The 25,006-nt window shown below is 47.5% G+C and overlaps 1 protein-coding gene across 11 annotated transcripts in view; it reads left to right on the plus strand.

The window, feature by feature from the left end:
- LOC105463931 (multivesicular body subunit 12B) overlaps positions 1-25,006 on the plus strand; it is a 182,015-nt gene that overhangs the window by 76,832 nt on the left and 80,177 nt on the right. For 8 of the 11 annotated variants that reach the window (XM_011711371.3, XM_011711369.2, XM_011711367.3 and 5 more), the window contains one exon: positions 20,288-20,382. The exons of the other annotated variants lie outside the window; for them this stretch is intronic. In XM_011711371.3, coding sequence (XP_011709673.2) covers positions 20,288-20,382 — 95 coding nt within the window. The remainder of the gene's footprint in view (positions 1-20,287; positions 20,383-25,006) is intronic. 11 annotated transcript variants of the gene reach the window in all.

Here is a 25,006-nt window from a genome sequence, read left to right on the forward strand (position 1 = left end):
GTACTTAACTTTTTGCATGGATGTTATCAATCTGTGACAGATACTCTGGGAAATGGGGCATTTTGATTGCAGAATATCTGTCACATGCATTTAGTCTTCCTCTCAGGGACACCAGAATTCAGTCACAACTTTTGCATGTCGATGTCAGGTTTTGAGAACATAGATCCTTGCTGACCTCAAAAATCGTTCCATCACTCCGATCCCAGGGCTGTCATCAGAAAGGTTAATGGCCCTTCCTACAGGAGAGGAAAAATCATGCTGTGGTGATCTAGAATTCAGGCCGTGCCGCCCAGGCTTGTCCCCGCATCACATCGTTGTCAGAAGCCCATGAGCGTGCCACACTCCGTCCTGGCCTCTCCAACCCCGCCTTCCCTCTGGACATGGGGATCAACTCCACTACTTTCTGATTAACTCACAGAGTAAGTCAGCAGTGGGGGTGGTGCCTTAGGTGACCGGCTGGAGCCCTGTTGTCCAAACTGACAGCCTCAAATCCTTCGGCTGCCTTCTGTCCATTTTCAATTGTAAGATGGTCCTTGTACCCCAGATGACATCTGTCACCTGTCCTGTTGTTGCAGGACTTGAATGTGAGGCCCAGAATCGCACAGATCAGGGAGGCTGAGTTTTCCTTTTCCTGTTGAGATGTTTACCGCCTGTTCGGAGTGGCAAAAGGCTTGGCACTGGAGGCATTTGCCTGTGAGAAGTTTCTCCCTAGGGTTCAGCAGGGGAAGGCTCAGTGCAGAGGATTGGAATTGAAATCTGTGGTTTCATGTAAGGTGCATCATTTATGAGAGGGGTTCTGTGTATCCCGGGTGATTCCAATGACTCTTTTTTTCCCCTAGTAATAAATTGTGACGTGGATTTTGAGCTCCGCTTCCATAGTTGCAAGAAATGGTTTGGGGGCAGGTGAGCTGAGCAATGGAGCACTCTGGCCTGGTCCCATCAAAAGAGGGCTTGGCACACTGGGTGTGGTGGCTCATGCCTGTAATCCTAGCACTTTGGGAGGCTGAGACGGGAGGATCACTTGAGCTCAGGAGCTCAAAACAAGTCTGCGCAACATGGCAAAACCCCATCTCTACAAAAAAATCAAATACAAAAATTAGCTGGGTGTGGTGGCGCATGCCTGTGGTCCTAGCTACTCAGGAGGCTGAGTGAGAGGATCACTTGAGCCCGGAGGTCAAGGCTGCAGTGAGCTGTGATCATGATCCCTCCATTGCACTCCAGCTTGGCCGACAGCACAAGACCCTATCTTTAAGGAAAAAAAAAAAAAAAAAAAAAAAAAAAGGAAGAAGAAGACAAGGGGTTGGGCCCAGCGTTTCTGGCATGGGGGCCTTCAGACACTTCTGCAGGTCATGTCCAGGCATAACTATGGGTCTGGCTTCACTTGGAAAAATTGGATTTCCTCCTCCTTCACACTAAAGCCACACACGCTTTTCGTTTGTTTAACTCTAAAGACAGAACACACATTTTCGTTGTCTTTTAAGATGAAGACTGTAGCGCAGGGTTCTTTACACAGGGAGCCCAGACATCAGCACTGGGGTGTGAATGATCCTGCCGCGCAAGCGGCACCTCCCAGCCGAAAGGACTGGCAGCCAGCCCTGTCTCAGAGACGAGCCCTCTGGAGGGGTCAAACCTGGACACTAAATCCAAGATGGATCAGGGGTGGGCTTCTGGGGCTCAGGTATTATTTCTGTAAATAGCCCGCATTTACATTCTTTGCCTATAACTTTAAAGTCCGTGGTGGCCTGATAACTACATTGGGGAAGGCTTCCTGTTATCTGACCGCCCCCCACCTGCCCTATCCTCTCACATTAATTAGACAAGTCTCCTCTTGTCTCCGGGGCACACCGTTCTCATTCCAAAAGCGTCTCTGCTCTGGCCCTCACCGTGCACCTCAGTTTGTACCAGCCCCTTCCCTCCTGGAAGAGTTACACTGGACTCCAGAATGCTTAGGATTGGCCCTGGCCAGCCCCGCCCCAGGCCTGTAGTAGCCCACATCACTTCTAGAAAGCCTAGCCCACATCGGTTCCCTTCTTCTCCTCCAGTTGCCTGCGTCGTACGGCTTGGCATCTCACAGTTCCCTATCATCGCTGCATGTACTTCTGTTTGATCTTACTGACTAGATTTGCTGCTTGCTGATGACAGAGATCCTCATGTTTTCTTTTTTCTCCTTTAAAGCCTCAAAAGAGGCTAGTCACTACACAGAAATAGCAATGATGATCCCATTGCATCACCATTCCTCAAAATTGAGCAAGTACTTTCAACCATGTCATCTCATTCCATGGTCACAGTAAGTGTTCACTGGAAAATGTGTGGCCCCAAGATGGTAAAAAAAACTCTGAATTCCAGGTGGCTAGCATGTGTTAGGCACCCAGAAAGTATTTATTGGATGCATAAGGTGAGTTAGTTTAATGCATAGGACTGGACATCATATTTTATGCATCGCTCCTTCCATCTGTCCATCCATCCAGCAGAGACTTATCATGCATTTATTAGGTGTGAGGTACTGTTCAAAGGCTTTACAAATAACTCCTTTAATTCTTTATTTTTATTTATTTTTTATTTTTGAGACGGAGTCTCACTGTCGCCCAGGCTGGAGTGCAGTGGTGCTATCTCAGCTCACTGCAACCTCTGCCTCCTGGGTTCTAGCAATTCTCCCACCTCATCCTCCCGAGTAGCTGGGATTACAAATGTGCGCCACGTTTTTAATAGAGACGAGGTTTCACTATATTGGCCAGGCTGGTCCCGAACTCCTGACCTCAAGTGATCTGCCTGCCTCGACCTCCCAAAGTGCTAGGATTGTAGGCGTGAGCCACCGTGCCCAGCCAACTCGTTTAATTCTAATAATAGCTCTGTGAGTCAGTTACTATTATCAGCCCAGGTTTAAGTTGAGGAAACTGAGAGCGCGGAGGTTAAATCCCTTGCCCAAGGTCATACAGTTAGTAAGTGTCAGGGCTAGGATCTTCACCCAAGCAGGCAAGCTACTGTTAGTGTGCAGACAGACTGTCTCGAGGCCCCCGGCCGTGAAGCCTTTCATCAGGGAACCAAGCATGTGCCTGGAGGGGCTGGTGGGTAGGGGGGTTGCCCATCCAGGTGGCTCTGCCACCTTCCTGTGCAGCTTCTCCAGGCTTCTGACCAGCAGCTGGTGAATGAGGACTTCCCCAGGCGTGTGGGTGGGGAACGCGTCCCGCAGAGGCCTCTCTGGTCGGAAACCGCCCAAGCAGTCTTAGGGAGACGTGTGAACTTTGGCCGGTGTCCAGCACACTTGCACTGTGGTCGCCGACTGAGGGAACATGTGGAGGCCGCCCCGGGAGGTCCCAGCACCACCATCCCTCCCTCGCTTTGAAGCGGGCGTTTAAGCAGGGTTACGAGCAGTGTGGTTTATTCTGGTGATCGTGAGAGCGGCATGAAAGAGACCTACAGAATGAGGTTATTTGAATATCTTCAAAATGCTCGTGAACAGAGCGGTGGCCGCTCTTGGACCAGTATCAAACTTAGTTTTGGTGTCAGAGTAATTTTGAAGGGGAAATTTCATTAGAATGCAGTTCGGTATTGTTAGATATGAATGATGAGTTTAGGCTGAGCAATACACTTTTTGATATTAATTTTTAATACAGCTTCTTGGGAAGTCAGAGCTTCTATTTAATGAAGAATTGATGATTCGTCAATTCAGCTCCCACCTCGGAGCTGGCCTTGGGGTTCGCGCTCTCATGTCAGATTTTTGAGAAGGTATTTGATGCTTGTAAACATGTTATCTTTGTAATTTTGGTGACTTTCTAAGTGTCTTCTTTTTCTCAGTGGTCATGGTGGTTATGTGTGCTTTTTTGTTGTTATCGTCCCGAGAAGCAGGGTTAGAAATGGGAAATTATTCCCTTCTGAGTCCGGCTCACGAGTGCGCGAGGGCGCTTTGTGCAGTTGGTTTTAGCGCCAGGGTTTGGAGAAAGGCTTTTTTCAGGATTATGAAAATAGTTTTCTGTGTGTCAGAACAGATTTATCAGTTCACTTTAGGGTCGGTTTTGTGAACCAGACCATTTAGAGGAGGATATTTTACCTTTTATCAGAGTGGAAGCTGACAGTCTATTTGCAGGTAGCTCTGTGGAATGTTTCACTTGGGTCTCTCAGTGTAAATCTAGCTGCCAAATAAAGTAAAAATGGGCATTAAACCAGTGATATTTCCCAGGATTTTGCTACCACCCCCCACCCCCGCCCCAACTATGCTGTTCTATTTCGATGCAGAGTTTCAATTATTAATTGGGATATTTAATAAAATCCTTTGCTTGCAGTTACTTTTAAAAGGTCTTTTGAGTTTATTTGGGTTCATTTTTGCCAGTGGGTAGGGTAGAATTCAATCTGAATATCCTTCATGAGCAGCAGATGTTTTGTTTCCAGTTGAATAATAATATTAATAATTATTATTATTAGAATAAATGCAATTATTATTATCATCATTATTATTTCAGCTATAATTTTCTGGGCATCTTGTGTCAGACATTGTGTAAACATTATATATATACATATATATATATGCGCACACACACAGATGGATAGATACATAGTTTTAATCTTTATAACCATGTTATGAGGTGAATAATTCTGTCCTCATTTTATTTTGTTTTGGTTTTGTGGGTTTTTTTTTTTTTTTTTTTTTTTTGAGACGAAATCTTGCTCTGTCACCCAGGCTGGAGTGTTGAGAAGACTGAAACTTGGAGAGATCATGACTCATCCGAGGGCAGGGAGTTAGGATTTAGAGGGGTTGTGAGCAGAGGAGAGGTCTCACCGTAACGCCCGGCCTGCCTTCAAGGAGCCTCAGGGCTTCCTGATTGAACGCTGACCCTCTGCTGTGAGCTCAACCTTGCGTGGGACCAGAAATCACCATCCGGCCTGTAGCCCCACATTCCACCTCCTCCTCAGTCATGGCTGTATTTTGCTAAACAAATTGTTTTCCACAGCTTTTGAGATGGATTGGGCAGGGAGGAGACTAATGTTGCCTTTGGCTCTTTGATAGAGGATGTACTGCATTCGGTCCAGACTGCAGCTTGTCCTGTGCTCTCACGCACACGGCCCCTTATGAATCTGACTTTGGCAGTCCCCTGACTCTTGAATTTTCAAAAAGCGGATATTTTAGTAGGCTGGAAGAAGATGAAAAGCTAGCAGTGCCCATATGTTCCTTGTTTTTAAAAGTAAGGTCAGCGAGGTTTAGAGACTCTTTAAATATTTCAGTTTATAAGATTAGACTAGATCATCTGGAATGGAAGTGTGGTGCCCCTGGTCCCAGACTTGGCTTTTTTCTTCATTTCTTTTATATGGGAGGTAGGTGTTTTGGCATTGCAAGGTTCAAGTGTAATAAAACTTAAATGTAGTGAATAAATACCATGATTTGGAGTGTTGCTGTGGCTATGAAAGTTAGTTTCCTTTCTTCGTCTTTTTTTTTTTTTTTTTATTAAGTAATCAGTGACTTGAAAAATAGCAGATTGGTACAAGGATTGTAACTTAAGAAACTGAAAACTCCCATGCTTTAAAAGAGTATAGTCTTTGACATTTTTCTGCGGAAGCATTTTCTTCACTCATTTAAATCTTCCTAGGCTAAGATGAAGCATTCATCCTGAAATGTACACTTGAATAGTTTGAAATTCAACACAAGTGTATCTTTTTAGTTAGGACATTTTCTCTTGGGTTATCAGTGGTCAGCGATGGTAGTGGTGGTTTTGCTTGACCCCAAGATATTTACAGACGCCTAGGATCTGAGCAAATATCTAGCCCAACCCCAAGTTGGGACTAGGTCTCGATTATTGGTGCAACACACCTAATGTTTTATGCCTGTCACCCAAAAAGCATTTTTACAGCCAGGATGTGCCCATAGTCACCAACAGTAACTGTTGGGAGACACGTCAGGGAGAGGTGGCTGTGGTCACTGCCCCGTACGACAGCCAAAAGCCCAAAGCAGGAGGGACCCTGCCCTTCTCCCAGTGCACAATGAGTAGGAGCTCTGTGTTCTGGCCGGCATTTCCCGTCACGTTCAATAGGACATGTTCACTCTTCATACTTCTTCAATTCTAAATTTCAGAAGTAATTTGTCACCGTAGAGGAGGGCGTCATTAATAACCATTATTTAGAACTGTCGAGTCTTCCTCTCTGTGTGTGTCTGAGTTAAGCATCCCCAAAATTGGCCTCGTTGGTGGCAAGCAGTGCCCCACATTGACAGATCGACACTATCCCACCCCCACCCCCACCGACGCCCTCACAACCCAGTTCTTCCCCGTCTGCCTTTAATCACCGCGAGGGGGGCGACAGGGAATGGCTACAGCATGTCCTCCTGGAATTCATTAGTGTTATTACCAAAGACCGTGTTGTAAATTGAGATTTTTTTTTTAGCTGCTTGGAAAAAATTTCTCCTTAACGATTTCATTTTATTGTACTTCAAAAAAAAGAAAGAAAGATTTTTCTCGTCAAACTTTTGGAGCAGAATAGTTCGGAAACCCCGACTTCAGATCCCACTGGGTGTGGACCCTGAGTTGTAAATGAAGCTGAAATCGCATCTGGTTACCCTTGAGCTCTGGGGTGAGGGCCAAGGAAGAACCCCCAAACCTTCCAAGGGGTGGTGAAGAAAAAGAATTGCCATTCAATGTATGTTAATGCGCATTGTTATTCTTTAACATTAAAATTCCACTAAAGTACTAATAATTACTGTTAATATCTTTCGGTGGAAACTTACAGTAAAGGAGCAGTAGTGGAAACAGTATTTAAAGGCGAGCTGCCGGCATGATAAGAATGCAAATAAGCGTTATTAGCCTAATGATTTTGCCGTCGCCATGGTTGTGCGGCAGCAGTGTTGTGAATATGTCATCCGGCACCCGTGAATTTGGAAAGTGTGTCAAAACACAACTTCAATTAGTTTGCTCTAATTATGGCTCTGGAGAGTTGGTAACTACATCACTCCTCATTAAAAGAGATTTTCTTATATGGATTAATATAATATACAAAGGAAAGTTTCAAAGTTCCCGACGCCATTCACTCCCCCCATGAATGAGCCAGGGCGGGCCTGATGGATCCGGATCCGGGGTCTGTGCCTGCATTGGGCCCAGGCAGGGGGCTGGGGCAGCTCCCTCCTTCTGCCTGGTGATCCACTTCCTGCTGAAAGTGGCCACTGCCAATGGAACCTTTTCCACAGGAGGGTCAGTGAACCCATCACAGGCTTTTAAGGAGAAATGGCTAACCTGAAACTATCAGGGTGTTCCTCCTTCTCGGCTTCTAGGTGGAGGCTAGAAGCAGAAAGGTCTCTGGACCTACTGTGGTCCAGTCCCATGTGTGCACTCAGCCCTTGGCCCTGTCCCGGGTCCTTCGGGGAGATAGTGTGGGAAAATATGTTGGTTTTGGTCACGCAGAATCACATGGTATCTATGAAATGTTAGTAAAAGTCTTTTCAGATAGCAAAGGTGTACATTAACGAAATATCCAAGCTGACATATAATATAATGACAGTTCTAAATGCTGTCATTGAGCCTTGGCCATCTTGAAAGAAGAGAGTTCACATTTTCTTGTCCTGTTGTGGACTTTCCCCTCCCCGAGGACACCTGTCCTGCAGCGCCCACTTTCTCGAGTCCCACTCTGCAGGGTTTGGATGGCCACCTTGTCACCTTGCCTCAAGTCAGCCTCGTGGGACTGTTCCTTGAGCTTTGCTGCCCCCACCTCCGTCATTCTGCTGAGCCCCCGGCCACAGAGGCATGATGACTTCCATTGGGGGTGCTCAGTGATGCATTTTGAACCCAAGAGTTAAATTTTAGAATGCTGGTTGAGGAGGCCTGGGTTTTGGTTTTCCTCTGATTTAGCCACACAGTGCAGATGATCCAAAATACAGCCTTGAAAACATTTTTGTGGGCCTTGCGTGTTCTCTTTGTCATCACTTTTGATGAGTAACTGTGTGTGTGTGTGTGTGTGTGTGTGTGTGTGTGTTTGATGAGTCCCTTGGGCCTTCTCTACACCACTCACAGGCAGTGCTACTTTGAGTGAGTTTTATCACTCTCTGAGCCTACTTCTTCCTCTGTGAAATGGGGATAAAAATGCCTCCTTTGCAGGATTTGTCATGAGAATTAAATGGGGGGACACAGAAAGCACCACCCTGGTGCCCAGTGAGCACCCGTGCATGCTGGCTTTCTGTCTGTGTCCAGGGTTCAGTGCAGAACTTAGCCTAGCATGAGCAGGGCATCCCCTTAGACCTTTCCTTTGCCACCACGTGGCTCCTGCCCTGCTACAGTTGCAACTCCAGTCACCAGCACCCCCTCCAGTGCCTCACAGCATCAGAGACCGGGCGCAGGCATCCTCCCCTGCGGAGCTGGGACTAGAACGGCTGTGCTCACAGGTGAGCAGCTGGGAAGGGGTTAAGATAGTAATTGTGTAAGTCTTCCAGGCTTTCTCCCAGTTCTGCGATAATTTGATGAAGAACTTCACCCTAATTAAATATTCAAATTAGGAATAAGTGTCAATATGGCTTCCCATTGCCTGGAATGATGATTAATTGTATTCAAAACTCTAGTGGCCCACTGTAATCTAAACCTAACCGTTGTGCTTGATTTTTTCTGCACCACACTTGCCATGTTTTCGTTTTAAGATTTAAACTAGTAATTGATTTGCCATATGCCATCAAGCTGCACGTACTTTATGCATTTAGGAACTTGGGGAGTTTGGAATTGTGATTTCCTTCGTCTTCAGTGGCAGCTTTTTTTTCCCTTGTCCAATGCCGAGTGATTTGGTTGTGTGTGTGTGTGTGTGCACGTGTGTGTATGTTGCCCATGAGGAAAACCCATTCTACAGTCAGGCTGGTAGGTTGGAGTTATATTGATCATGGCAAATGGGCTTCCTGAATGAAAAATGAACAGGTCTGTGTTTGCACGCACTTCAGGCCCCGTGTCATCTCAGTAAAGCAACAACATAGCATGGTGGAAAGAGCATTAATGCACATCCTAGCCCAGCCATTTTCTTCAGCTGTGTGACTTTGGGTGAGTTACTTAACCTCTCTGAACCGCTTTCCCCCATGTCTAGGGTACCGCTTCCCTTGCTGGGTTGTTTAGATTAGAGATGCGTATGAAGCATGAGGAACAGTGCAAGTGCCCTGTGAGTGGTAACTGCCATAGTCCTAAATAATTACAGGAGTGAAAATTCCAGGAGCAAAGCCTTCACGCCGGCCTCGCAGGAAAGCCACTCCCAGCCATGCAAGTCAAATCCCATTTCCTACCTCTCTGACTCCCGGAGCCTCCGTTGCCCATCCTTGGCTTTGTGACATCTCTTGGGCCACTGTCTAGACTCTGGAATTACTATTCCATTGCTCAGGCCTTTTCTCTCCGACCACAGTCTTTCCTTTTCGCAGGTGGGACCATGGCTCCCATGTCTCTAGATACCTCCCAGGGCCTAACGGGGTGCCTGGCCTGTAGTAGACTCTCAACAGATGTTTGTTGTTTTGGTTATTTCTTTTTCATGCCACTGTCTTAAAATTCAAGCCTATAACTGTATTGTCCTTTATGGCCTATCTTTTGATATTCAGAGCTTTTTACTTTGTGATATAGGAGATTTATGTTTGTGTTTCAGCTGACTTACAGATAAATTCCTAAAGGGGAAGATACAAGTTTCATTTGGTTTCTTAAACTGTCTTGGTGCCAGGCAGTGCCTAGCACACAGTAGGAGCACAATAAAAAAGTGCGCTCAGTCAGTCGCCACATCCTAATTATAGCAACCTTGTGTGCTTGTTGATACCGGTCCATCTCCCCTGGTAAGGGGTTGTGTTCCTTGGGTAATATTTGGAATTAAGTTTTAGGTCTAGGCATACTTGGTTTATAAGATAGTGAATATAACTGTAGAGGAAATAGGTCTGTTTTAAGTTTTACAAAACCTTACTTGTCTTGGCTGGTGTCAATTACAAAACAAAACAAAAAAGCGACTCATCAGACTGTGAGAAATGATAGTAAACTTGGGGCATGGTGGTTTCTGTCTGAGGTTGGCTCCAAAATCAATATGAAAAGAAAAATCACCACCACTGAAAATATTTTAGAGCCTAGCGTGATTAAAATAACTGACTTTCTGTTTTAGTGGAACCAAGTTAGGAGAAAGAATTACAGTATCTCCTCACATCTCTGGGTCTTCACAGATCTCAATCGTAATTCAGAGCCTCACTTGGGAAACACAGGGGACTTGGAGCAGGAATCCTGGCTGTGAAGTCATTGAGGAGGATTCGAGTGTTAGTCGGGCCCTTCCAGCTGAAAATGATTCATTTTAATTACCTTCCAGGGCGATCCGATACCTGAGCATATGGTCTTTAAGAAATAAGGTTCCCCAAACTGTCAGCAAGTATGGGCAATGGTCAGGGACCTCTTTCTGACACCGTTGACCAGCCTTGGAGAGCGGGCACTCTAGAAGGTGCTTATTAAAATGCCAGCAGGTGCAGCAAAGGTCCCCTTCCCTGTGACTCCCGCACCCTGCTTGTGCCAGGTGTTTTATAAGAGCCTTTTTCTTCATTAAATGGCATTCATTAAGCACGTCCTTACACCTGGCACAGAAGCTGCGCGTCACAGATGACTTCTTCCCAGTGGTGTTTGCAGGAATAAAACGGAATTTCATTTAGCCATTTGCTGTGTTCTTCCCCTTCCTATCTTAACTTGACTTATGGTTCTTCTGCTGCCCCCACAATCCATTCCTTTCCTTTGTACATGACCTCTGATCTTTGTCCGCCAGCAGACACATTATATGGAAAACAAGATATCCTTTCAGCACCAAGCACCACCACCCTGGATGCTTTCATACGTGTGTCTCTTCTACTCTCCCAACCACACTGAGAAGCATTCTCCTAGTTGTTGCCATCTTTTTTTCCGATTAAAAGAAATAATTTCTCATCAAAAAAAAAAATTAACACTTAAAAAATAGGGAAGAGCAGTGGGGCAAATCCACACTCCCATCTTAGAGGCTTCTGTCATCAATACCATGAGCCTCTCCTGCCCCTCGGTCACCTCTGAGTTACTCCCTCCGGGCCCTTTGCTGTACCATAGCTTAGCTGTGTGTGCCCATGGAAAAAAAAAATTGTCTTATGGGGTTGTTTATAATACATCACTCTGCAACTTTGTTTTTGCTTGGCTTGTTTTTTGGTTTTGTTTTACTTAACAGCCATGTCTTTGGGAGTTGGCCATTTTTACAGAAAAACCTCTGGCTCTCTTCATCTATTCGTTTCATATAATACTTTGGTATTATATGAAAATTCCACATTTTATTAGCCTCCTCTTGTTGATGGTCACTGGGCTGCTCCCAGTCTGTTGCCATGACAAATGCTGCCCCAAGGCCCTGGTTCCTGTCCTTTCCTTCCACAGCTGAGATCATATTCCATACCCGGATCCCGAGCTTCTCACTCCAGCCCTTCCCACAAAGCCTGTAAACATGGTTTTATGTCTGCATAATATTCTGAGTCAGACATTGTAACGTTATTTCCAGTTTTTGAGGAGACCGTCATAATTAAGAGCATGAATTGTGTAATTTGCCCCATCGGCATTCAGATCCAAGCTCCTGCACACTCTGTGTTCAAGTCCAAGCTGTATCCAGCAGACAGGCAAGCTGTGGAGCCCCTCTGAGACACCTGTGGAGTGGGGGTGCTCTCAGCACCTCACTGTAGGATAGGGTTGGGGATCATAAGATGCATATGACAGGTACCCGCTGTAAACAAATCAACCGATGCTGTTTTTAAATTTTCTTAAATAGGTCATTTCCCACATTTCAGGTTCTTTCCTCAAATTTCAAAAACGGAAGAATAAATGCTGGTCCTTTTGTCCCATTACTTCCCCATTCTTAAGTCTTAAATTCGAATCATCTGGAATGTATTACTGTGTTTCTCCTAGAGAAGGTGACATGAATAATCTTCTGTTGTTGTCTTCCTGCACAAAAGACAACTTGAAGTAGTACAAAATTGCTGAATCACAACTATTTTCACCTTCAAAACTCGGCGGCTACATCGTCTTCCAGCATTTAGTATGGCAGAGGAAAAGTCTGAAGTCACCATCAGTATTTGCCAGGATGAATCCTCTTTTCATTGCATTTTCTGGAATACTGTGAACCCCATTGGTTGTGTGTGTGTGTGTGTGTGTGTGTGTGTGTGTGTATAAGGGGTGGGAGATAAAAGTGGCAGCTGCCTCTGACTGTGAGTGCACCTCTGCCTTGCTAGTCACCACTCCCTCGACGCTGCCCTTTGACAGTCTGGGAGGACAGCAGGCACTGCAGCTGCCTGGGCAGAGCCATCTTCATTATACGTGGCCACTGGGTCCACAAGATTAATGGTAACATTTTAAAAATTCACACAGACCTGGAATCAGCACTAGAAAATACAGATTTAAATTAACAAGGAAAAAGCAGACTCCCATCAAAGGAAATAAATCGTGCTGGCAACTATTGTCACATAATAAAATGTATTCTATAACTGAAGGGCTTTTATATGGAGCTGTCTGCAGCTTAGTGGCCATGTTAATTGAATAAGGTGCCTAAGACTGACTTGGGGGAAAAAATGAAATTCCCCTCAGCATCTATTTAGCTGGAGCCGTCATCGTTGGCAGCATGTGCTTGCTGACCTATTTGTTTCAGAACAGCCAGTCCCTCCTGCAGAGAGACGTGATGGCCACCAGAAGCAGCAGGGTGAGCCCTGTCTCCTCCGGGCAGTTCTGTGGACAGGGGGAAAGGGGGGAAAGCTTGGTAATGCTCCCCGAGGATTTAGGGACTGTTCTAGTTATAATTCTCCAGTGACCAAACAGATTTTGGAATAATAATCCATCATTTGAGTCAAGTGGCAGAAATGGTTGTCCTCTGATGAACAGCCCTTGCTCCAGGGGTCTAAGACCTACTGGGGAAGGTGCCAGAAGGCCTTCACCTCCAGGCACTATCCTAAGTAGAGACAGTTTCTCAAGACTTTGAGTCTCCTTCTCCTTAGTCTGTGGGGGAGCTTTATGAACTCTCCTAAAATCTAAACTCACGAATCTGCCTATAGAGTGGTCAACTTCGGGGCCACTAAAATGACTCCACTGAAACTGCTGTCCATGGGTGCACCAGCCACCATCATTCTCGTGGACCTCTTGGGGTTTTTTTAAATTATTATTTTTATCTATTTATTTATTTTGAGACTGGATTATGAAACTGACTAATTTTGGGGTTTTTTTTTTTGGTTGTTTGTTTTGGTAGAGTCGGGGTTTTGCCATGATGCCCCAGGCTGGTCTCGAACTCCTGGGTTCAAGCGACCCACTCGCCTCAGCCTCCCAAAGTTCTGGGATTACAGGCGTGAGCCCCCACTCCCGGCCGACCTCTCGGTTTTGTTTGATGCTGTTGAGCACCTGCTCATTCTTATAACTCCCTGGCTGGGAGCTGCAGAAGAGGGAGTGTCTGATGCCCGTGGCCTAGTGCAGCTCCTGGTCTCTTCCTTCCTCCCTCCTCCAGGTACAGGGTCGTAATTGGGGCCTTCCTTCAGTCTCCTTAGACAGTTCAGCCTGTCCATTCTCATTAACCAGAGGCCTTTGTATGGGAAAGAAGTCAAAGAGTGTTGGGTTAACTGACCACAATTGCAAGCATTCAAATAAGGATTTTCTGTCTATGGATGCTAGTCCACAGACACTGGATGCTGTGGTCATAGGCGCAGGCACAGACCAATAAAGAGTCTTTGAAAATGTTTTAAAAGACAGCCAAATATTTCATGAAACAGTGGTACCACAATTTTTTTAACCTGTCCTCCACTGTTTGATGGTTCATCTGATTCTAGCTTTTGGCTTTATAAGCAGTGCCGTGATGAATTTATTGTTTACATAAAAATATCATGAATCAGAAATAGTTGCATTTTCCAAGCCATTAACCAACCCAGTCGTGAGGATGAGAAGGAGAGAAGTGACAAGGCTTCCTGGAAGTTTCCCCGAACTATCCCTATTGTAAGTCAGAATCAGATCAACAAGTAGATAATCTTAGAGGATTTTCCCTAACATTTGTTAAGCACTCATTGTGTCCTGGGCATTGTTCTCATGCCTGGGGACGTGGTGGGAAGAAAAGGCGTGATGGAGATCATGTTCTGGTGATACGAACACAAGTCAGACAGCCCGGTGGAGTGGAAGGGCACCGCAGGGAGGAGGCAGGTATTATAAGAGTGGGTATGGGGGTGCCTCCTCAGAAGGGTGGCCTGACTGGGGAGGGAAGCCAGCCGCTGAGGTCTGGGGACAGTGGCAAGTGCAAAGGCCCTGAGGCAGAAACAAGAGCAGGGGCTGGAGGGACCAAAGCAGCTACTGAGGTTGGCGGACGTGAATGCAGGGAGGGTGGACAAGACGCGGTCAGAGAGGAGGGAGGGGCTGGAGCTGGCAGCACCTCTCAACCGTGGGCGGGTTTGGATTTCATCCTGATGCAGAGGAAAGGCGCCACGGGTTCTGTTGCGGTGCTACACGGAGGCCCTCGTGAGCCGGACTCTCAAATAATGCCAGGGTGGCAAGAATGGAGAGAGTCGGAATAGGATTGAAGCTCGCGTGCTTGTATGTGCTCACACATGCCTGGTTCCGTGCTGTCAACCCTGCCTGGATGGTGGCCCTCTGTGCCCTGGGAGGGAACGCACCCTTGCCAAAGGCCATGTGGCTCCCTGGTGCTAGCGCTAGAATTTGGACCCACATCCAGCAGACTCGGGGCACTGCCCTTAACCACTACAACTGGTTTGCCTCCCTGGGTGTGCATTCGGGCCATTGGTCGTCCAGCTCTGTATATTTCCCTGTAACCTGTCGGGATCACTGAGCTAGTGGGCGGCAGAGGTGTCATGTCCCTGGCATCACTGATTTCAAAAGGGCCTTCAGGAGGGACCCTGTGGCCCGGATTTAGTCGTCTCATTTTATATACCCGATAGTGAAGCTGAATTGGGGTAACTCTGACATAGCAATAACCACCTCCGGAGAACACATGGACTGACCTCTTCATTCATTCCTGGCTTTCCCTTCATCAACTTTACCTCCCAGGGCCTCACTTTCCTATTCTGTTAAATGAGAATAATTACTCCTATCTAAAAAGGTTGCTGAGGGGACGAGGCCGGGTGATATATCGAGGCCCCCCAGCCCAGGTCCTGGCAGGTGGGGCTCCACCCCACACTGGGGAACTGGAATCTCATCTCGCCTGAGACCCAGCTGATGGCAGAGCCTTCCTCCTTGTCTCTCACTTTCAGACTAATCTGACACCAAAGCACCCCTTGGCCACTTCTCCTTCAGCAGGTGACTTGTCCTGTTTAACCACAGGTCACCTGTCCCTGGGGCCCAAACTGTTCATTCTCATTAATGGGAAGCCTTGATGTGCCTTTCTGTCCTGTCCCCATGTCCCCTGCTTCCTGTGTCCAGGAACAGTGGAAGCAGAAATGCAGGGGAAGCTATTTGCTGTGTAGGGAGGAGCCCTTCTCCCTAAAGCTTTTTCTGCCCAGGGGGCCTTCCCACCTGCTACTCTCTGACTGCCGTCCCTTACCCACTCTTGCATCAGCTACTTTAGCTGGAGTATTCAGTAACCTGATTTCAATTCAGCAGATCCCTACTGAGCAGTTATTCTGCAAAAGATACAGTCAGCCTGTGACTCGAATCCTCTTTTAATTTCACATTTGCTGCATCAGGCACACATTGTCTATAGTGTATGAACAGAAACTTTCTTTTTTTTCCCCTCTTGTAAATTCCTGGTTGCTGCTGCTGCTGATTTCTTCTTACCCATACCGGGTTTCCTCCATAACGGAGAGGTGAGATTCAGGGTATACAACAGAGACCCCTGGAGTCTAATTGGGAAAATACACACAGGGAGAAAATGAAACCCCGTCTCCACTAAAAAAAAAAATACAAAAAAAAAATTAGCCGGGCGTGGTGGCGGCGCCTGTAGTCCCAGCTACTCGGGAGGCTGAGGCAGGAGAATGGCGGGAACCCGGGAGGCGGAGCTTGCAGTGAGCCGAGATCGCGCCACTGCACTCCAGCCTGGGCGACAGAGCGAGACTCCGTCTCAAAAAAAAAAAAAAAAAAAAAGAAAGAAATGATAGAGACTAACAGCAGTTCATGTCAAAAAAGAAACCCACGAGTTTTCGTGGGCCAACTGCAGCACTTGATTTGGTCAACAAATGGTTAATAATTGTCTACCCTGTGACAAAAAAGTATCCCAGAAAATGAAGTACAAAATTGATGATATTTGGCCCTGCTCCTGAGGAGGTCACAATCACATTGGGGACAATTTTGTATCAGATGACCAAAGTGTCTTGTGACACCTGGAGTGGGGTGAGAGAAGACACTCGGGCATCCAAGTCAGTCTGGGGCAAGCCCAGGAAAGGTTTTACCAAAGAGGGGATGGTTGGGTGGGATCTTGAAGTATGAATAGGAGTTTGGAGAGTAGGTAAGGAAGAATGGAGATTCCTAGGAAGAGGGAGTGGCATGGATAAAGAATTAGTCCTATGCATGAGAAAAACAAGGCCTGTTCAGAGATTAACAAGGCTTCCACTCTTCCTGGAGGAGAGGGGAAGTAAGTAGTGGCAAGAGGCACAATCTGGAAACGGGGCTGGTGTGCCGGCGATGTGGAAGTGTGTGGAGGGAGAAGACAGCTAAGCCAGGAACCTTGCAAACAGCAACCTCGCAAAGGTTGGAGGTGAAGTGGGAGTTGGGGCGGGAGTGGTGGGCAGAAAGAATCATTTCCAGTGAAGGAAGAGAACTTGGGGCAGGGGGTGAGTTGCAGGGCGAGCCACGGAAAATCTGAGGCCCTGGAGGGACAATCAAGTTTGGTCCCAGACATCAGTATTGCATGGGGCAGCTTGAGAGCCGGGCCCCTTGATTTCTCTGTTGTTCATATACTTTTTTGTTGTTGTTATTGCTCATATATATCTTTTAAGTCCTAAATTTCCCCAAAACTGTCCATTTAGCGGGTGTGTGGCAAGTCATGTTGACAGGAATGAAGTCTCTGCACAAAGTAGGTGGTGAATAATTGTAGGCTCGTGATCATTTGCTGCTACCATTCCCATCCCCACTGGCATCTTAGTTTTATTTCCTCACTCTCCCACAGACGGGCAGGGTTTTGAAATTGTAAATTGGATCTTGGCACATTTCTGCTTAAAAATCCTTCCAGAGAAAGGCAGAACCGATGCTGGGCTCCACGTGGCCTGGCCCCACCTTCTTCCTGGCCTTCTAGGCCTGGCAACCCTGGCTTCCTCCTAAGTCTGGAGGAAGTCAGACTCCCCACAGAGCCTCAGGTGCACACCCCTCCTCCCTGCTGCATCTCTCTGATTTCTGCCTATCTTCAGTTCCCACCTCAATGTCCCTTCCTCCGGGAAGCCTTCCAGGGAGCCTCCTCCTACCCTGCCCTTCATAGCACTTGAGTCTTCCCACTTTCCATAGGAAATTATCACACTCGTAAGCAAGTGTTCGGGTAACTTTATGGATATTTTCGTATCCCCCTGCCTGTCCTGCCACCACTGAGTCCCCCATAGATCTGTGTTGATGCATATTTGACCACCCAACAGCTCAGCCGGCCCCATTTTCTCCTCTGCCTCCTGGCTGTCCTCTTTGCCATCATCCATGTCCACCTGGCTCCCAAAGTTCTGCTAATGCTCCTGCCTCCTCTGTGAGCCTCCCTGAATGCTTCTAGCCCCTGGAGTATTTACTAGACTGCACAGATCGCTCTGCATCCTTGTTAGGTTGCGTGCATCTTTTTAGGGCTTTGGAGGCTTAGAAATCTTAGTCTGGCAAAATGAAGCAAAATACTTTCCTGGCTCCTGGAAATTCCCTCACTGGTACAGTGAGTGCAGTTACAGCACCTAACCCTAGATCCTTTTGGTCACACACACAAGGCCCTGTGCTCAGAAGGGCCCCACCATGGGTTTAATGCTCTGCTGTTGCCGTCTTGAAATTCTTGATAGCATTTGAATAAGGGCCCCATGTTATCAACACACCCTGGGCCGCGCATAATGTGTAACTGCTCCCATACCTGCCTCGAGGGGCGTTGTGAGGAGCCACAGGAGGATGTGTGACACCTGCAGTCCCAGGGCTGGCACCTGGTGATGCTCTCAGCAGGGTCACCTGTCATCATTTCAGTTCTGCTCAACCACAACCACAGTCGATAATTCACTCTTCTGTTTGCTCAGCTTCATTGACTAAGTGCTGTGGTCAGAGACATTGATGAACTGCTGAGAACCCTTCTACAGCTGCTCCTCGCCCTCGCAGGGTTCCCAGGCCTGGCCAGCCTTCAGATTCACCGCTGGAGCTTGTTCAAAGTAGATTTCTGGGCTGCACCCAGCCAGGCCCACGGGATCGGACTCCCCAGGGTCAGGGCCTCTGAGTCTGTGTCGTAGCAAGTTCCCAGGTGACTGACGCCTTCATTAATGCCATGACGGGAGTTTAGGAACCTCCATCCTAGGAGTTTGAACCCAAGCCTCTTGCAATGGTGTTTGGCGCCCTTTCCATCTGGCCCTGGCTGCATTTCTAGCTCCGCTTCCGACGTGTGCCCTAACCCTATGGGGAAGTGCTGGCTCTCTCGGACTCCCCGGTGGGTGCCTTTCACTCCTGTAACATCCCTGAGGGGTCCTGAAGCCCCATTCCCTTTAGCAGAATATATTGTTCCTTCTTTTCATGTTTACCAGCACTCAGTTTTTCTTGTTCCCCGAGCACATGTCACATTGCACTGTGATTTGTTTCTGCACCTTTATTCCCTGCAGCCTGAGCTGAGGGAGCTCACCTCTGTACCCTTAGTTAGCAGCAGTAACAAAGAATATTCAGGTTCCCTCCATGCAAGCCAGTGCACCCAGTGGACACGTTTGCTGTGCATGTGTCTGCTGGTTCCCCGAAGTCCCGAGCCTACAGTTGGTGCTTGGTTCAGCCTGGCTGGGCCGTGGCTGAGTGTCCGCCATGAGCTCTCACTGTGCGACTGGCAGACCCAATGCCTTCACAGCCCTTGGTGGTCACCTTGCCCCTGGAAGGGTCATTCCGCTTCCAGCTCAATCCTGGACCTGTGGGAAGATCCCCTCCCTGGAGAGCCTTTCCTCCCAGGACCCTTTTTTTTTTGAGACAGAGTTTTGCTCTGTTGCCCAGGCTCGAGTGCAATGGCATGATCTCAGCTCACTGCAACCTCCGCCTCACAGGTTCAAGCGATTCTCCTGCCTCAGCTTCCAGAGTAGCTGGGATTAGTAGAGACAAGGTTTCACCATGTTGGCCAGGCTGGTGTCAAACCCCCCCCAACCTCAGGTGATCTACCCGCCTCGGCCTCCCGGAGTGCTGGGATTACAGGCGTGAGCCACCGCGCCCGGCCCTGCCAGGAGTGTCTATGCACAGCAGTCATTCTAGAAGGTCACACATGTGCTGTGTGAAAAAGGCACCCAGTGATTGACGGCTTACTTTATGTGATAAGCGTTCCCTCCACCAGTCTCTTCCTTTTCGGAAATGTCGGGTGTGGCCACAGGTTAGGCTCTGAGCTATTGCAGCACAGCCTCCAGTCATCCCACCAAGAGGTTTTGTTCTTGTTTTTTCCCCCGGACCTGTTGGGTTTTAAATATTTTCCTATTCGTTTAATTTTTCTTTTCAGCATTCACTACAGGCAGCTGGTGACCATGCCAAATGGATTGTTTACTTTTGACTAAATGCTCACTTAGGCTGTGTGTTCTTTGTAAGCTTTAATGGCTCACGCCTGAGCCATCAAAGACCGTGCTGTGTCTGTCTGGAAGGTGCTTTCCTGAGCACCTACTGTGTGCGCTGCCTGAGGGGGAACACACAGACACAGCAGTTGAGAGCGATGTGCCATTCTGATTTTCAGAGGTCATTAGTCTCCTGAACTCATAAGGCAGTAGTAATTCCCAACACCTTTATTTACAAAGGGCTTCATGTGCAGTGATCCTCAGCAGCCCTGCGGTGTAGGAATGGAAGCATTTGCATGGCTCCTGGAATAAACCAAGGCTGGTGTTCAGTGCCTGGGTGTTACGGTCCCACTGGTGCATTTTGCCCAGTGGGCAGAGATCTGGATCAAACCGCCACCCCACAGAATATCTTGGGCCTGCTGTAAGGCTTGGGACATACTTTCTTCCTCTTGGATGTCCTTTCTAGTATGGGGAAAAAAAGGTGGCTGTGATATCTAGAAACTTTCAAATTCCTTGAGAGGACTTGAGCCCGGTGGAGGAGTCACGCTTGATGGAGAAGGAGGCGCTGGCCAGAGCCACCATCTCTGCCCGCTGCTCTGTGCTGCATTTCAGCTGTTGATGGTGTCAGTGCTTCCTGAGTCTTGCGGAATGCTCCTGTAACCTCCTTTCTCTCCTCCTTCTGTTCCTCAGGCACATCTCTCTAACACTTCCTGCCACCTTCCGAGGCAGGAACAGCACCCGGACGGACTACGAGTACCAGCACTCCAATTTGTATGCCATATCAGGTACGTGGAGCCACTGTGCAGGCCAGCTACGGAGTCTGCGTCCCGGGCACCACCTCCTTCCACACGTTCTCTGCCTTCTCATGGGATCTGTCTGCCTTACCTCTCTTTTCTTCCCTGCAAGAGGCCTGTTCCCTGCAGGGACCAGGCCTTCCCTTTCCTTTGTGTCGCCTCGGAACTTAGAGAAGGGCCAAATACTCAGCATGTTTTGAAACTAATGATGAAAAACAATGTGTGGATTTCACAGACTTGAAGGGAGGTTTCCAGAGAATACTCGCCACATTGTTCACCTGCCAGACCCCGGCAGGCTTCCCACGGGGCCTCGAGAGCAGCGCCGAGCTGAGCCCTGGTCGGCTCACCCTCCCATATCCAAGTCTGTCCTCACCTCTCATTTCTCACAGCCAGGTTTGTGGCCAGCGGGTACACTGGCGGTCTCCCCTCACACCCCTGGAGCATGAGTCTGTGGTTTCTGAACTCGGCCTTGAAATTGATAGTGTTACCTTGGCGGGAACTTCATCAGTCCTAGTTTTCCTTTTCACCTTCACCCAGGGAGGGGAAAACTTACAAGCCTTATTACAGAATTGAGATTCATTAGGTGCTTGGCAGCACAGGTGACTTGCTAAGAGCCAAGGAAACCCACAAAACTCGCCTCCGATTATCCTGGGCCGCCAGTCAGGGGTGTTTGTATGTAAGGGGAAAGTGGCAAATCGGTGCCACTTACCAGCACACACCCTTAATGGTGAGTGACATTTTGAACACAGGAACATGGCATTCATTCATGTACCATAATGAATCGGTTATTTAAAAGGTAATCTTTTGTCTAAAAATTGCAACTACAGGTTACTAAATAGATGAAATAGAACAATGGCATAATTCTTGTCAGTATTAGTTTTTCGCGTTATGATCACTCCCTAATAGGTTTGGAAGTATAAGCAAAAGCCAGTTGTTCCATTACTGGGTGACATTCCTGCTGGGAAGGGGAGGAACGGGGATGTTCTTAAGCCCCCGTCCCTGGCTCCACTCCAGGAGCCAGGCTCTCCAAGGGGAGAGCGAACGTGTTTGTCTAAGAACAGCATCTCCAGGGAGAATTTCTTTTGTGCTGTGGCTATTTCAGCAGAGTCGACAAGGAGCATAACAAGTGTGGAAAGATGACCTATTTTGTAGAAAAGCTGAATATTTCCCCAGATGCTTAGTGGCATAGAGGTACAGAACAGGCCTGTGGAACCCGGCAGGGCGCCCCCATTCAGAATGCACACAAGGGAAGCTCCATCAAAACGGATGACTTTTTTTCTGCAGCTCGCAGATCTTTTTCCAGCCACAGCGTTCGGCTACACCCACTTTACCTGTGTTCTCTGATGGCTTTCCCAGCTGTCGGCGTTTCTGCAGGAAAGAGCCACAGAGTGAAATCTCCTATGGTTTGGCAGGAACACCGCTGTCTGCCTCTGGACCGCTGCTTCCTCGCCCCGCAGCTTTGATGAGGTGTTGTCTGGGTTCATTTCAGCTGTTAGTTTAGCAATACCAAGGTAACAGCCTCGAGACACAGGGGAAGCCATTCAGAAACTTCCTGTTACATTTATGTAAGTGGCAGTCAATTGGATTTTATCTTCCCAACAGAGGCAGCTGAGGCTGCAGCCCCCGGCAGCAGGCAGTTTCAGGCCTCCTCAGCGGCTGCAAGCACCAAATTGCTCTGCCAGGGTCTAGGACCGCTTCGTTGTGTTGCTGCCAGAAATACCCTGCAGGACCTGCTGGCTCCATAAGGCCTGCAAGCTCAGCACTGGGCAACTATGGTGCAACTGGGAAGCCTGCCCGCCCGCCCACTGGCAGCCTGCCTGCGAGTCGTTCTGGCTAGGAGGGGAGCAGAGACCACCCCCCTCACCCCCATATGAACGGTATTTGGCACCGAGTGGCCTATCTCAGTTTGGTATTGTGAAGTTAGGGTTTCCACACTGGTTTCTTCCAAAAACAGTTAAGGCAAAGTGTGCCCCAGACCCTAGCCCTTGCCCAGTACCGATGCCTTGATAGCTGGAGTTCTGCTGATAATGAAACGAATCATCAAACCATTCCGCCTCTGAACTGGCCCTGGCACAGGTTCACTGCAGACTTCAGGAGCTGAGCCTTTGGTGCAGACTCCTGGCGTGCCCTGTGTCCCTCCTGAAGACATTCGATTACTGCTCCCTTAGTGTTCCGTCCCTTCCTAAGAGAAGTAGATTTCAGAACAGTGTAATTAGAAATTTGAAAAACAGCCCACACTTAACGTGTATGTATGGTTGTTAAAGTGTATTAACTTTTAAATGTTCGCTCAGTGGTATACCTGCTAGTAGATCCGTTTTCCTGTATCTTTCACTAAGACGGTTGCTCCCACCATGCCTGCTAAGGGTGAGACATGGCACATAGTTGCCATCCCTGGCACACAGCAGTGCTCATGATGTGGTCATGGAAGGAAGGAAGAGATGAAGGAAAGCATTTAGCCCCCTGTCTGCCTTGCACAGGAGTACCCTCCCAGACCCCTGGGCCAGGTAGCCATCCTGATTTGCTGCTTGAATGCCTGCGGTGTCCGGGACCACCACCTCCTACCAGCCCACCCATCCCTGTGAGATGCTTCCTCGTTAAGATGGGCTCTGTCTTCCTGTTTTTTCACATCCACCCAGCGATTTGAGATACTGCGCATTCTGCCGGCCAAAATCTGCCAGGTGTTCTACACAGTCCAGTCATATCTCTCTCTTGACCACAGAAGTGGGATGAGGAGCTCCTTCTAACTCAGTCCTGAAATCCTGAGATACTTGTGGCCTGCGCTCTGCTCTCTTGTACCCTAATCCAAACGGCCACGAAGCCAGCATCCATCCTCACACTTGTCCTAGCAGTATCTCCTAGAAAATACAGATGTGCAAAAAGATTTATCCACAAGGATAAGCACTGCCACTTCTCAAAAATAATACTTCAAGACAGGGGCGAGAGGTGGATAGATCTTAAATGCCCCAAACAAAGACGAATGCTTAAATTACAAAACAACCATACAGTAGCCTTAACTTTTCAGCCATCCAGAAGTGATGACTTAGATTAAAAGATATATATGAATATTGTTAAGTGGAAAGAAAAACAGGTAACAAGTCAGAATGTGCAGTGTGATCTCATTTTAAAAATTACATCTAAGCTGGGAGTGGTGGTACATGCCTGTAGTCCCAGCTACTCGGGAGACTTAGGAGGGAAAATCCCTTGAGGCCAGGAGTTCGAGGCTGTAATGCGCTATTATGATGGCCTTTGTAAATAGCTGTGCACTCCTGCCTGGGGAACATGGATCTTGTCTCTTAAAAAAAGTAATTAATTTTTTTAAATTAACAAAAAATACATCTAAAGGTCTGGAAAGGTCCACGCCTAAGTGTTTATAGTGATTTTCTTGGGACTTTCCTCTTTTTTTGGCCTCTTTGCAGTTACTCATTTTCCATAATAGCATGTGTTGCTTTTACAGTAAGAAAAAATATAGACCTGATGTGAACGTGTCATGTTCTTGGTAAACCCTGCTGGCCTGCAGGATCACCATTTTCTCCTGAGCGCTCACGAGCCGCCTCTGACTCATAATATGCTTTCAAAGTTTACTGCAGATCATTTCCAGACCACAGATCAATAATTTTCTTATTGTCCGTTTTAGAAAATATGATTTTTTTCCCCCTGTTATCCAGTCCCCTGAAATCACCTTTTCACTCGAGTTCCTCAGAGATCACTGTCTGTAATTCCAGCACCATCCTTTACATCCTGCTGTCCCTCTGGATGTGGACTGGTCAGGCAAGCAGTGGGCTGCTCCAGCCACCTCCCTGCCTTCCTTGCTCTTCACGTTCCCCATCACTGTGTCGCTCTGTAGGGTTTGAAGATGGTTTTCCCTAAAAAGATAAAATGATGGTCGCTTGGCTTGGCTCACTCTGTTATCCATCTGGATTAGGGTTGGCAAACTAAAGCCTATGGCCCAATCCCATCCACAGCCTGTTTTGTATGACCTGCAAGCCAAGGATGGTTTTAATATATTTAAATAGTTGGACAAAAATAAAAAGAGTAATATTTAGGGACATGTGAAAATTATATGAAAAACTTTAATGTTTGTAAATAAATAAAGTTTTATTGCAACACAGCCATGCCCAGTCCTTGACAAATGGTCCTTAGCTGCTTCACATTCCAATGGCAGAGTTAGCTGTGTGCAGCCAACACCGGATGGCCCACACATCCTAAATATTTACTCTCTGGCCCTTTACAGAAAACATTTGCCAACCCCGGTTAGGGTCATCACTCCTAAGCCATGGGTGCTTTGCACCCTCTTTCTTGCTCTAAACAAAATATTTAAAAACAATCTTTTTTGATGTTTCTTACCTTGCTGACTGTAGCTTTCCTGGTGCTGGTCTCACTGGTGTGACCCCTGTAGCTTTGTGCTTTTGGTTTTTTGAGCATGCCTTTAAGATCTTACGTCTTCGGAGAGACCTCTTCCGGGTCATGTGGATTTCTCTAAGTTCTACTCCAGTCCCAACCCTGGGATTTCCTGGTCAGGACTCTTAGTGGCTGTTAGTTTTCTTAAGAACATCTTATCTTTCCTGAAAAGTCTTCTATTTTAGTCCCAAATGGTGCCACCCTACCTTTCTTTTCT

Source organism: Macaca nemestrina, chromosome 14, assembly GCF_043159975.1.
Source record: "Macaca nemestrina isolate mMacNem1 chromosome 14, mMacNem.hap1, whole genome shotgun sequence".
In the NCBI taxonomy this organism is placed as follows: Eukaryota; Metazoa; Chordata; class Mammalia; order Primates; family Cercopithecidae; genus Macaca; species Macaca nemestrina.